Source organism: Brachyhypopomus gauderio, chromosome 2 (genome assembly GCF_052324685.1).
Source record: "Brachyhypopomus gauderio isolate BG-103 chromosome 2, BGAUD_0.2, whole genome shotgun sequence".
NCBI classification, from domain to species: Eukaryota; Metazoa; Chordata; class Actinopteri; order Gymnotiformes; family Hypopomidae; genus Brachyhypopomus; species Brachyhypopomus gauderio.
In genome coordinates, this window is record NC_135212.1 from 7,441,893 (window position 1) to 7,455,232 (window position 13,340).

Genomic DNA, 13,340 nt, shown 5'->3' on the forward strand with positions numbered 1-13,340 from the left:
GTGTGTGTGCGGAGGACTTATTCCTATTGGGGTCACTTAACTCTACTACATCCAGTCATGGCCTATGGCTCAAAGGGCTCAGTCAGTACTTACTACACAGCTTTGGGGGTGAATTGCACGATGGTTCTCCCCCATCTCAGTGATGGCACCCATCCCTGTCTCTCCGAGGGTACTTACCCCCATCTGTCTGATGTGTTGTGGACTTGCTGGTCTCTGCTCCTTTGAGTGAACACAAGCCTCTCACTGAAATTGCTTATCAAGGGCTTCCTGGGATAATGATGTATCCCAAGGTAACAGAGCCTACAATTAATTATGAAAAAGTCAAACAGAAAATCCTCTGGAGTGGCCTGGGTGCTCCTCTCTGTGTGGTGATGGTTAAATGACTAATGGAAGCTCCTGACGGGAGCACACAGAACGTGCTGCATAGGGCATCCACCCATGCACATTCAACCCTTTGTCTGAAGAACAACAGGATGCACACGTGCATGCATTACTCTGTGTGTGTGTGTGTGTGTGTGTGTGTGTGTGTGTGTGTGTGTGTGTGTGTGTGTGAATACAAATAGGATACAAATAGGTTTGTTTGTGTGCTAAGCATAGCATTCCAGACACTGTAGCCATTTTTTACAATGATGGTCTTCAAATTAGAAAAACAAGAATGCATTAAGAAATATACAACACGGAAAAAGACTAACTGTAACTGCAAGTCAAACTGGAGCTGATATCCCGCCCTGCTGATCTCCCACTGTGCTGATCTCTCACCCTGCTGGTTTCCCACCCTGCTGATCTCCCACCCTGCTGGTCTCCCGCCCTGCTGATCTCCCACCGTGCTGATCTCCCGCCCTGCTGATCTCCCACCCTGCTGATCTCCCACCCTGCTGATCTCCCACCCTGCTGGTCTCCCACCCTGCTGATCTCCCACCGTGCTGATCTCCCACCCTGCTGATCTCCCACCCTGCTGATCTCCCACCGTGCTGGTCTCTCACTGTGCTGGTCTCCCTCTCTGCTGGTCTCTGACTGGGCTGCTCTCCCTCTCTGCTTGTCTCCCATTATGCTTGTCTCCCATTGTGCTGGTCTCCCTCTCTGCTGATGTACCTGTGCGCTGATCTCCCTCTATTCTGATCTCCCTCTGTCTGCTCTGTTGTATGCACCAAGTGTATCAGGCCTCATTCAGACAGAATGGCAGAAGGTCAGTGAATGCAAGCGTAGCAGTGTGAGGCTCGTGACACGGCTCGCGTGTGTGTGTGTGTATGTGTGTGTCTGATGATCTCACCTCTTCTCTTTCCTCCTCATTGGCTGTGCGCTGACGGACCTGTCTGAACTCCTCCAGTCACACGTAAGTACTGCTCACCTCTAATCTACCAGCTCTAGACTACCGGCTCTAGACTACCGGCTCTAGTCTACCGGCTCTAGACTACCGGCTCTAGTCTACCGGCTCTAGTCTACCGGCTCTAGACTACCGGCTCTAGACTACCGGCTCTAGTCTACTAGCTCTAGTCTACCTGCTGAGCATACACAACGCCGCCCGCTGCTGTCAAAGCAGCTGGACCACATGAAGCTGTTGAACTGTTTTCATTAAAACCACAACATTATCATATCAACATTCTCCCTGATGTAAACACTGGGGATTTTATTATTTTATTCCAACAGCTAATTAACTGCTCATGTTTACCATAATGTTACACAAAGTGTGTGTCTACATACATACAGTACACACATAAATATAATTTTTGTTTGTGTGTGTGCATATGTGTTTGTGGTGTATGTCTGTGGGTACATTTGTGTGTCTGTGCAGGTGATTTCGTCCGATTTGAAAGGCGACCATATCTTCCGTCTGACGGGTAAAGGGGCGGACCAGGACCCAAAGGGCGTGTTCAGTATCAACAAGCTGACGGGGGAGGTGGCTGTGAGTCAGGCACTCAACCGAGAGGCTTTGGCCTTTTACCATGTGAGTGTCATCATGCTGCATGCTAGGATGCATGCATTTGAGCTGTGGAATTCTGGGAGTAGTAGTTTTGAACTTCTATGGGCTAGTTTCCCAGACTGTTTCCAGTGGTGATTTAGACCACAACTGTGATTCATCCATGTTTGGGAAAGTGGCCTTCAGTGTCTAACCAGAACAACACTGATGTAACATGAGTACATAACTGGTGGCGTGTGTGTGCGCGCGTGTGCATGTATGCCTGTGTAAATGTGCATCTACGTTTCTGTGATTGTCATTAAAGCCAAAAACAAACAGACAAAACCAAGGAGGAGTTCTCATTGGCTGCTGCGATCAGGAGGGCGCCAGGTGTTGCAAAGCTCCATGTTTTCTCTAGAAGGCGAAACTCGGCCAGTGGCTACTCCAGATACTACTACTCCAGATACTACTACTCCAGATAATCAGATAGACAGAGTGGATGTTTTCATTGGGACACTCTGCTGATGGAGCTGTTCGCTACCTTTCTCTGTGCACTGCTGTTTGGCAGCTAACGACAGGTTTGCTTGTGGCTTTTCCATCCCCTGAAGAGAACTGCAGAGGACAAATTTTGATTTTGATTTTCCTGGGCCTTTCAAGAAATAACATCAATAAAGCAGTTTGTGTCCCTTAACTCTCTGGATCCACTCCACCGGTGTCTGTAGATGGTGTTTGAGGGCCGTCGCTCCGGCCTGTGGCCCACTGCTCATCTTTTGCGTGAACAGAAGAAGCAGAGAAATGCTGGAGAAAGAACATCAGGCATTTTTACATTTCTTCATCTCAAAAGCTACGTAGAACATTCTGGTCCTGCTGTCACACTGTTCAACGCTGACGGCTTGTGTTTGCCTAGACACGTATAAATGTGGCTGTGTCTGTGTAGTTCTCTTTGTGCGATTTAGAGGATGAGTGTGTGTTTGTGTGTGTGTGTGTGTGTGTGTGTGTGTGTGTGTGTGTGTGTGTGTGTGTGTGTGTGTGTGTGTGTGTGTGTGTGTGTGTGTGTGTGTTTGTATTTGTCTGTGGCACAGTGCCACAATAACCACAGTCACTATCCACAGCATGGGCACCACAGTACCACAATAACCACCCACAGCACAGGCAGAACAGTACCATGGTAACCACCAACAGCACAGGCAGAACAGTACCATGGTAACCACCAACAGCACAGGCAGAACAGTACCACGGTAACCACCCACAGCACAGGGGCCATCTCAGCGGCCCTATTAGGTCTCTGGATCCTCATATCCCCACTGTCCTCATATCCCCTCTACTGTCCTCATATCCCCTCTACTGTCCTCATATCCCCTCTACTGTCCTTACATCCCCCCTACTGTCCTCATATCCCCTCTACTGTCCTTACATCCCCCCTACTGTCCTCACTTCCCCTCTACTGTCCTCATATCCCCTCTACTGTCCTTACATCCCCTCTACTGTCCTCACTTCCCCTCTTCTGTCCTCACTTCCCCTCTTCTGTCCTCATATCCCCTCTACTGTCCTTACATCCCCTCTTCTGTCCTCACTTCCCCTCTTCTGTCCTCATATCCCCTCTACTGTCCTTACATCCCCTCTACTGTCCTCACTTCCCCTCTTCTGTCCTCATATCCCCTCTACTGTCCTTACATCCCCTCTTCTGTCCTCACTTCCCCTCTACTGTCCTCACTTCCCCTCTTCTGTCCTTACATCCCCTCTACTGTCCTCACTTCCCCTCTTCTGTCCTCACTTCCCCTCTTCTGTCCTCATATCCCCTCTACTGTCCTTACATCCCCTCTACTGTCCTCACTTCCCCTCTACTGTCCTCACTTCCCCTCTTCTGTCCTCACTTCCCCTCTTCTGTCCTCATATCCCCTCTACTGTCCTTACATCCCCTCTTCTGTCCTCACTTCCCCTCTACTGTCCTCACTTCCCCTCTTCTGTCCTTACATCCCCTCTACTGTCCTCACTTCCCCTCTTCTGTCCTCATATCCCCTCTACTGTCCTTACATCCCCTCTACTGTCCTCACTTCCCCCCTTCTGTCCTCACTTCCCCTCTACTGTCCTTACATCCCCTCTACTGTCCTCACTTCCCCCCTTCTGTCCTCACTTCCCCCCTACTGTCCTCACTTCCCCTCTACTGTCCTCACTTCCCCTCTACTGTCCTCACTTCCCCCCTACTGTCCTCACTTCCCCTCTACTGTCCTCACTTCCCCCCTACTGTCCTCACTTCCCCTCTACTGTCCTCACTTCCCCTCTACTGTCCTCATATCCCCTCTACTGTCCTCACTTCCCCTCTACTGTCCTCATATCCCCTCTACTGTCCTCACTTCCCCCCTACTGTCCTCACTTCCCCTCTACTGTCCTCACTTCCCCCCTACTGTCCTCACTTCCCCCCTACTGTCCTCACTTCCCCCCTACTGTCCTCACTTCCCCTCTACTGTCCTCAGATTCCCTCTACTGTCCTCACTTCCCCTCTACTGTCCTCACTTCCGCCCTACTGTCCTCATATCCCCTCTACTGTCCTCATATCCCCTCTACTGTCCTCAGATTCCCTCTACTGTCCTCAGATTCCCTCTACTGTCCTCAGATTCCCTCTACTGTCCTCACTTCCCCCCTACTGTCCTCATATGCCCTCTATTGTCCTTACTTCCCCTCTACTGTCCTCATATGCCCTCTACTGTCTTCATATCCCATCTACTGTCCTCAGATTCCCTCTACTGTCCTCACATCCCCTCTACTGTTCATAACCCTGCATATCTGATTGTAGGCCCTTGTGTGTAAGGTAGAGAAAAAGTCAGAGATCTAGACATCTGGACAAACATGTTGCTGTTGTCAATGTTAAGAGTAATGTGTGTAAGGGATAGTAATGTAGTGAAGAACACTGACAGATGTATTTACATGTTTGAACTTGCCATATTGAGTAAACAGTCTGTAAACAGCTGAATCATTTTCAGTCATTTATGTACACCGTGCAGGCAACTGGACCTGTTAAGTTATAATAACTTTATTTTTGCATCTTTCATTTCTCTGATAGGACAAAGCACACACACACACACACACACACACAAACACACATGTGCACACACACACACACACACACACACACACACACACACACACACACACACACACACACACACACAACCTTCCAGGGACATATCCTGTAGCTTAGATCTCTAACATTTCCACTGAAGGCTAAGGAACCATGCAGTCACGGTTATGGACATCTTTGCTGTTTTGTCTCATGGGGCCGTTGTAATTGTGCCTTCCTGCATGCTGCTCCCAGCCGAGGTGTAGCCACAGCTGCCCAGGATCAGGACGGCTCCATTACGGACTCGTCTGCAGTCGTCATGGGTACACCTGCTCTAAACGCCACTGCTGTTGAAACCGAGCAGCCCACTGCGGCCTCTATCAAATGCTTCCTACACATTTCCCAAACCCCGCCTTCTCAAAGCCCTGCCTCCTCAAAACTCCACCTTCTCAAAACTCCACCTCCTCAAAACCCTGCTTCCTTAAAACACCATCAGAAGCACAAGAACATCAAAGAGCAACAACAAAGCACGCACACACTCCAATTACAGCTTGTGCTGAAAAGAGCTTCACGCTATGCTAGGTGATACTGTCAGTGCGGTGAGACTGTGCTGTAAGTACACACACAGCAATTCCTCGGAGGTTCAGAGAGCGTCGTCATTGGCCGCTAGGTGTTCCTGCATTGGCAGAGAGGTGGGCGTGGCCTCAGCACTGGAACATGCAGGAGTTTCAAGCTCAAACCTCCAGATTTCTTTAAGAAAGGTGAACTGGCAACAACAGCGAGGCCTCGTGCCTCAAGATCACACTGATCTCACTACTGTTCACCTGCAGAGAATCATGTTCTATTTTCAATGGGCTGCTGTGTTTATCTGAGCACTGAGAGGCTATTGGAGAAACGTCTTCTTTATGCCAGAGTAAATTACAGCACTTAACAAGCTCAAACTGCCCATCTCTATATGTCTGGCCTCTCTGTCTGCCTGTCTGTCTGTCTGGCCTTTCTGTCTGCCTGTCTGTGTCTGGCCTCTCTGTCTGCCTGTCTGTCTGTCTGGTTTCTCTGTCTGCCTGTCTGTCTGTCTGGCCTCTCTGTCTCACTTTGTAATTTTTTCTTTGTACTTTCCTCTCTCCCTCTCTCTGTATTTTCCTTTCTTTCTGTTCCTCATATGTCTGTTTCTCCTTTCTTTCTTTCTTTCTTTCTTTCTTTCTTTCTTTCTTTCTTTCTTTCTTTCTTTCATACATTCTCTCTCTTGTCTTGTATAAATAGAAATCTCACACACACGCACACACCTTTTCTGAAGGGTAAGTGGACGGTGGTGGTGTGCTAAGCTGTTCTGATGTCATGCTGTAGCAGTCGCCACTTCTGCCATGGCCCTACAAACAGACCACTGATGACAAGCAGGCCTGTTCTCCCATTTCAGTCCTCACTGGAGGCCTGTTTCTCCTCTGGCCTACAGCTGTCATCCTGGGAGGGGATTCTCACCCCACCCACTCACCCACCCACCATACTCACCCACCCCACCCACTCACCCACCCACTCACCCACCCCACCCACTCACCCTACTCACCCCACCCACTCACCCACCCCACCCCACTCACCCACCCTACTCACCCACCCCACTCACCCACCCCACCCACTCACCCACCCCACTCACCCACCCACTCACCCACTCACTCACCCCACCCACTCACCCACCCACCATACTCACCCACCCCACCCACTCACCCCATCCACTCACCCACCCCACTCACCCCATCCACTCACCCACCCACCATACTCACCCACCCACCCCACTCACCCCACCCACTCACCCCACCCCACTCACCCACCCCACTCACCCCACCCACTCACCCCACCCACTCACCCCACCCCACTTACCCCACCCACTCACCCACCCCACTAACCCCACCCACTCACCCACCCCACCCACTCACCCCACCCACTCACCCACCCCACTCACCCACTCACCCACCCCACTCACCCCATCCACTCACCCACCCCACCCACTCACTCACCCCACCCACTCACCCACCCCACCCCAATCACCCACCCCACTCACCCACACACCCACCCCACTCACCCCATCCACTCACCCACCCCACTCACCCACCCCACCCACTCACCCACCCCACTCACCCCACCCACTCACCCACCCCACTCACCCACCCCACTCACCCACCCCACCCCACTCACCCACCCCACCCACTCAGCCACCCCACCCACTCACCCCACCCACTCACCCCACCCACTCACCCACCCCACCCACTCAGCCACTCCACCCACTCACCCACCCCACCCACTCAGCCACCCCACTCACCCACCCCACCCAGTCAGCCCAACGCTTACAGCAGCCCCCAGACCAGCCTCACAGGCTCCACTGGTCAAAGGAGTGTTTTGATGTGTTGTAGTGAAGTAATGGAACTGCTATGTCCAGCAGCTATGTCTGTCTTCCATCAATTCCACTCTGTGGATTCTCTCTGTGATGTGTGTGTGTGTGTGTGTGTGTGTGTGTGTGTGTGTGTGTGTGTGTGTGTGTGTGTGTGTGTGTGTGTGTGTGTGTGTGTGTGTGTGTATGTGTGTGTGTGTGCTCAGTACAGCAACTAATCTTATTTACCAACACTGTTCTATGTAAGTAGGTTGAAATGAGAAAGCGGGAGACTGAAATTAGCCATTAAAAAACTTTCTTTACACTTATAAGATCATTCTGCACTCAGAGAAGGCAAGCCAGCCCTGAGTCAGGTAAACATGCACGCAGGTAATGACAGGTAATAGCATCCATTATAGCTCATGTAGCCAGCCTAGCAGTAATCACAGCTGTTTACTCCCCCCACGCATGGTTACCGTCGCCATGTTACCGTCGCCACGTTACTGCTGCAGGAGTTCCTCCAGACCAAGCTCCTCCCCTCCGAGCTGCTTTCCTGTGCTCAGACTGCACAGGCCAGGGCACCAGCAGCACCATGCCTGCTGGGAGATAGGGGGCTGATGGGAAATAAGGGGCTGATGGGATACATAAGCTGGTGTTTAATGACAGCTGTCTGTGGCTTTTCTCCTCGGACCTCTCCACACAGCACCAATCAAAGCAACGAAAATGAAACATTAAACACTTAATGGGAACGTTAAACACCATGTTCAATCTCCCCATTACGTTAAAGAGCTTTAATGGACAAAGGAGAGAGGGCAGAATTCCAGCCTTTAATATGTTCGTCTTTACAATTTGCCGATCGATGTCTGTCCGCTAGGAAGCAGCATCTGGTGTACAAGAAGATGCTGGCGTGACCTCCAAAGGTCAGGTCAAAGAAAGGGACAGTCGAGTACACGGTAGCCTAGTAATGTCTACTCTGACAGTGATAACTACGCCTACTGAATATATGTATAGTCTTCCTAAGAAGAGCCCGGGTAGATGTGACTGGATGTAATTAGTTTGGTATGATATGGTGAGTGATGCTTCAGATCAGCTCTGAACAGGCGTGTTGGATCAGGACTTGAGTAGTGGATGAAGGTGCTAATGACTGAGGATTAGTGATAGAATAACATTCGTTTCATTCCTCTTCAAGGTCAGGGTAAATAAACGTGTTAATCATTCAGCCAGGCTGGATGTGTTGCCTGAAAGCTGAAATAAGATTATTCAAATAGGAAATGGAAACTGAAGTGGAGTTTTCACAGTTTATATTCAAACAAATGAAAATGAAAAATGGAGTCAATAAAGTCTTTAAAGTATCAGCTACTGTATGCGCACAGGTTCTAAATTATACTGAGACAGGATTAGTAGAGACTACATTCAGGTTATGGTTTCAGGGGAATAACAATGGATCTTATTTCCATGACAACAAGTATAAAAAGTATAAGAGCTTCACTGAATGTGGGGGAAACCGCATCAGAGACAGACCACTGCATCCCAGAACTCCCACAGCTGCTGGCACACACTCTCCAATAACGGCCAATAACCGTGAAGATCTGAACCTTCTTAATAAGATTCTGAGGGTGTCAGTCTAGCTTCATGTTCTGTGTATTGTTTATAAAGCACAGTGACTGTGGGACTGAACCCTAATTAATGCAATAATGACTATTGCATGTTTACATTGTATTTGTCAAGCCCTGGGAGATAACAGACATACGTCTGTGAGAAATATTCCAAATGTGGAATCTGATAAAGTGATGAGTTTTAATCAAGTTTAACAGTATTCATCTTATATTTAATAGCAAATATTAATTTTTCTTCTTCTATAATATCTATTCCTCATAAAAAGTGTGTGGACATACTGGAACCATGCTTCATATTGTAGCCTGTATTCTAATTTAAATTATGAATTATTCATTAGCCAGGCAAACACACAAGTTTCAATTTTGACATAAACAAAACTCCCTTACTTGCTCCCACAGGGTCTACAGTTAAAGGTGCTGTGCTTTAGATATTCAGACCAAACAGGTTTCTGTAAAACCTGGCAATTATAATATTATTTCTGAGTGATTTTTGTATATTAACATTATTCTCGAAGGAAACTTATGCTTTTAATACCTGTTTAATTAAATGTTTATTTGGTTACTATTTGTTGTACCTCACAGAAGATCCAGAGTGAGATTTTCCTTCATTACTGATATTTTATATACTGATACAGTGATGTGATGATATTATATACACTGATGTAGTGAGGAACTGATATCATATACACTGATGTAGTAAGTTACAGATATTTTATATACTGATTTAATGATGGACTGATATTATATACACTAATGTAGTGAGGTACTGATAATACTGCTAAGCTTTGTCTAACTGCTTTGGAGGCTGGAGGTTATGGGCGGAGTCTGAAGGAGATGGGTCGGAGTCTGAAGGAGATGGGCGGAGACTGGAGGACATGGGCGGAGTCTGAAGGAGATGGGCGGAGACTGGAGGAGATGGGCAGAAGTTGGAGGATATGGGCGGAGTCTGCAGGAGATGGGCTGAGGCTGGAGGAGAGGGGCGGAGTCTGGAGGAGATGGGCGGAGGAGATGAGACATGGCAGGGGACTATGAGCAGGAGAAAGCCTCTGCTGTGATGAGCATCTTTAGAAAGCTTTTCTCTACATCTGAAGAGTTCTCTGTCTGGGTAGAGTCTCATGGGTATTCCTCTGAGGATTGGTCTCAGCACACACACACACACACACATACCAGGCGAAGAGGATCTCGAGGGAAAACAGCTCTGTTCACGCAAGCGCCACTCATCTTAAGAGGCACACAAACTCATTCAGAAATGCATCAGGAAAGATACTTTACATTCCATAACGCTTCTTGAAAATTTTGAATTTGTGAAAACACAATCCCTCATTATTTACATACTGACTGTGATGTGCCCTGACCCCGAATTCTCCTCCCTTCGGTCTGTAAATTCGCCCCATTCAGTGCAAGCAAAACGCTTGCGCCTCCGTTGTAGTCTGATTTTTACTGAGTGCTTAGGACAAACGTGTTGAGCAGCGCTCCCCACGTCCGAAAATGTCTCACATTCTCAGCACTACGACAGCTGACTAGCTAATGCTGTATGACGTTTGTTTGTTGGATACGTTACCAGTTTAACCAGTTTAATGCCATAACTACCAACCCAGTTAATCAAGTGACCATAGCTAACCTACATGTAAATGGTCTAAATATGGTAGTTAACACATTCAGTTACTTGGTTAGCTAAATAAATGTTAACTAGTGTTAAGATATTTTATTTAGCTGGGTAGCTTGCTTTAAATGTTCAAACATTAGAGTATTAAAATGAGTTTACGTTAGTAATTAAACCGCCACCACCACTGAAAGTAAAGTAGCCTTGCATGGTTTTAACACGGTTTTAGCTGCGCTCAGCAAATTCCTTTCTTTCAGAACTTTAGTTCCAACATAAGCACGTACGTGAACGTCTTGAAGACGGCTGGAAAAGCATCATGAAATTGCTTCAGAGAGTTACTTGTGTTCTTTCGTTGGTTTGATACCGTTCCTGTTTTTTTTAAGTTTTAAAATGTAGAAAATAGTAAAAAAAATAATAAAATAATAATAAACAAATAAGCTGGTACTGTAGCATTCACATTGATATCGCTATATCTCGCTCATGGTTTGAATAAAACATTGTCATCTCTCTGCATTAGGGACACAAAGGCCCATCAGCTTGGGTCTCGTAAATGTTTCAGTGTGCTCCTGTATTTTTGATGTCAGGAGCACCTAAGATCCTCGCCAGAAAGCTCGACGTACAACCCTCCGCTTTTTTCCTTGTGTATTATTCAGAAGTCGAGCGCGAGCTTTGTGATGTGAAGCATAAACTTCATAAACACGTTCAGATGTTCTCCGAGTTATTTCTTTATTTTTTAAAGTAAAATGTGTTGTGTCGTCCACTTTTCCGGTGGCTGCCTTTCCTTGTGCTGCTTGGAGACCAGCGTGTAAAAACAGGGGCGGTTTGCGGCAGGATTTCCGATTAATCTGTGGCGCACACGGAGGGTTTAGCAGAAAACAGTTCGATAAGCGGTGCGGAGCCACCACCCCTGAGCCCTGAGGTGTGTGTCGGGGCGTGGAGAATAAACATGCACTTGTCCACCTCATTTCTGCCTGGCTTTGAGGATATAGCCAGAGACAGGTGACGCTCGCCTTTAAATCCCACTTCTGCTTCCTGCTTGTCGGGATGGTCATTTACTGGGTATTGGGGAGAGCGCAGGAAAACTGACCGTGGTATTTTTCTTTGGGGCTGGTCCTCACCAAATCACTCTGTAGTTGTGTATTGGAGATAACAATGCTCCAGCGCACACCAATCTGCACACTAGTGGCTGCGGCATGCTTGATGTTTCGATGGTCAGTGCCAAGCACTTTTCTCCCAAACGAAAGTGCTTGTGTTTAAATCTGGCTTGATCTAGTGAGGAACAGGGACTGATTTGTTTGAAAAATGATCCTAACATCTAGCATACTAAGCAAAAATTGCTTGATAAGATGAATAAAGTTTTGAATCCTGCCTTATCTTTCTGCATGCTGTGAACTGAAGCCATGGCTGCACCCGAGACTGCAGGTTATCCCTGTGTCCAGAAGACAAGCTGGGGCTTGTGTGGAGACACTCTCGTGGTCAGGCTGCAGACATCAGGGACTGTCATGTTGTGCCGGGACACTCTTGTTGTCAGGCTGCAGACATCAAGGACTGTCATGTTGTGTGGGGACGCTCTTGTGATCAGGCTGCAGACATCGGGGACTATCATGTTGTGTGAGGACACTCTTGTGGTCAGGCTGCAGACATCAGGGACTGTCATGTTGTGTGGGGACCAGCTGCTTGTCAGTCACTCGGGGGTGTGGTGTGAGCATATTGTCAGATCCCACGCAGAGCGTGCTTGGGCAGAGTGCCAGGGAACCGGAGCCTTATTGATGGTTTGAGGGACGTTTATAGCCACGTTTTGAAACACACTGCAAGCAAATATTGCAGTTGACGTATGTGGAGGTCTCAGAATAAAAGTAGTTCTCTGCATAATTGCTCGTCTCCATGGCGTTTATAGGGCATGAACGCATAATTTGTTTTGGCAAGGGCACAGAAATTGCAGACTTTTTTGTGCTTTTACTGTTCCGTGTCACACGGCGTCCTACTGAGCAAAGGCACAAACAAGGGCGTGATTTAGCTGTCAGGTGTGTCTTCATGGGGGTGGGGGGGGGGGGGGGGTGGCGGCATTTGTCAAATTTTGTTAGAAACCTTTGACCAATTGTGTCATTAGATGTTTAAATTCATATGCTTGTGATGTCTACCAGGAGTATTGCATCTTAGACCTTTTAAAATTTTTTAGGCTATATGATTTATATATACGATTTAAAGTGCATTTACATGCACTTTTCCCTTGTAAAGAATAGCATCGCCCGAGCCCTGAGTCTACCAGCACACGCCTAGCAGCTGCTTCTGATTGTGTCTCCTCTAGAAGTGATATCAATCTGACCGGCAGGCCTCTCCCCTCCCAGTACCTCCCAGAGTTTAAATGAGTTGTGTTATTAGCAGTGGGAGGGGAGCTCTCCTGTCTGGAGGCTTACGGCTGTGATCTGAGTGGAGCTTTCAGGCAGCAAAGGCCTGCAGGCAGGACAGAAAGGCAGACGAATAATACCTTTAGAGAGCAGACGGCTGTTCCAGCAGTATGAAACACCTTCGAAAGCCCTCGTGACTCTTTCAGCACATTTTGGTTTGGGGTGGGGGGGGGGGGCAAATTATTTTTATCTGCCTCTGTATCATCTTTTTCTCCTCTTCCTCTGAATCATCTCCTCTACCTCTGAATCATCATCTCTCCTCTTCCTCTGAATCATCATCTCTCTCACCTCTTCAGAATCATCATTTATCTCCTCTTCCTCTGAATCATCTCTCTCCTCTTCCTCTGAATCATCACTCTCTCCTCTTCCTCTGAATCATCATCTCTCTCTTTGCTTCTT

At 47.9% G+C, this 13,340-nt stretch overlaps 1 protein-coding gene across 1 annotated transcript in view; it reads left to right on the forward strand.

Moving 5' to 3' along the window:
* cdh13 (cadherin 13, H-cadherin (heart)) overlaps positions 1–13,340 on the forward strand; it is a 276,068-nt gene that overhangs the window by 131,369 nt on the left and 131,359 nt on the right. Inside the window, exons 5-6 of the mRNA XM_076985430.1 lie at positions 1,328–1,333; positions 1,793–1,945. Of these exons, the coding sequence (XP_076841545.1) occupies positions 1,328–1,333; positions 1,793–1,945 (159 nt within the window). The remainder of the gene's footprint in view (positions 1–1,327; positions 1,334–1,792; positions 1,946–13,340) is intronic.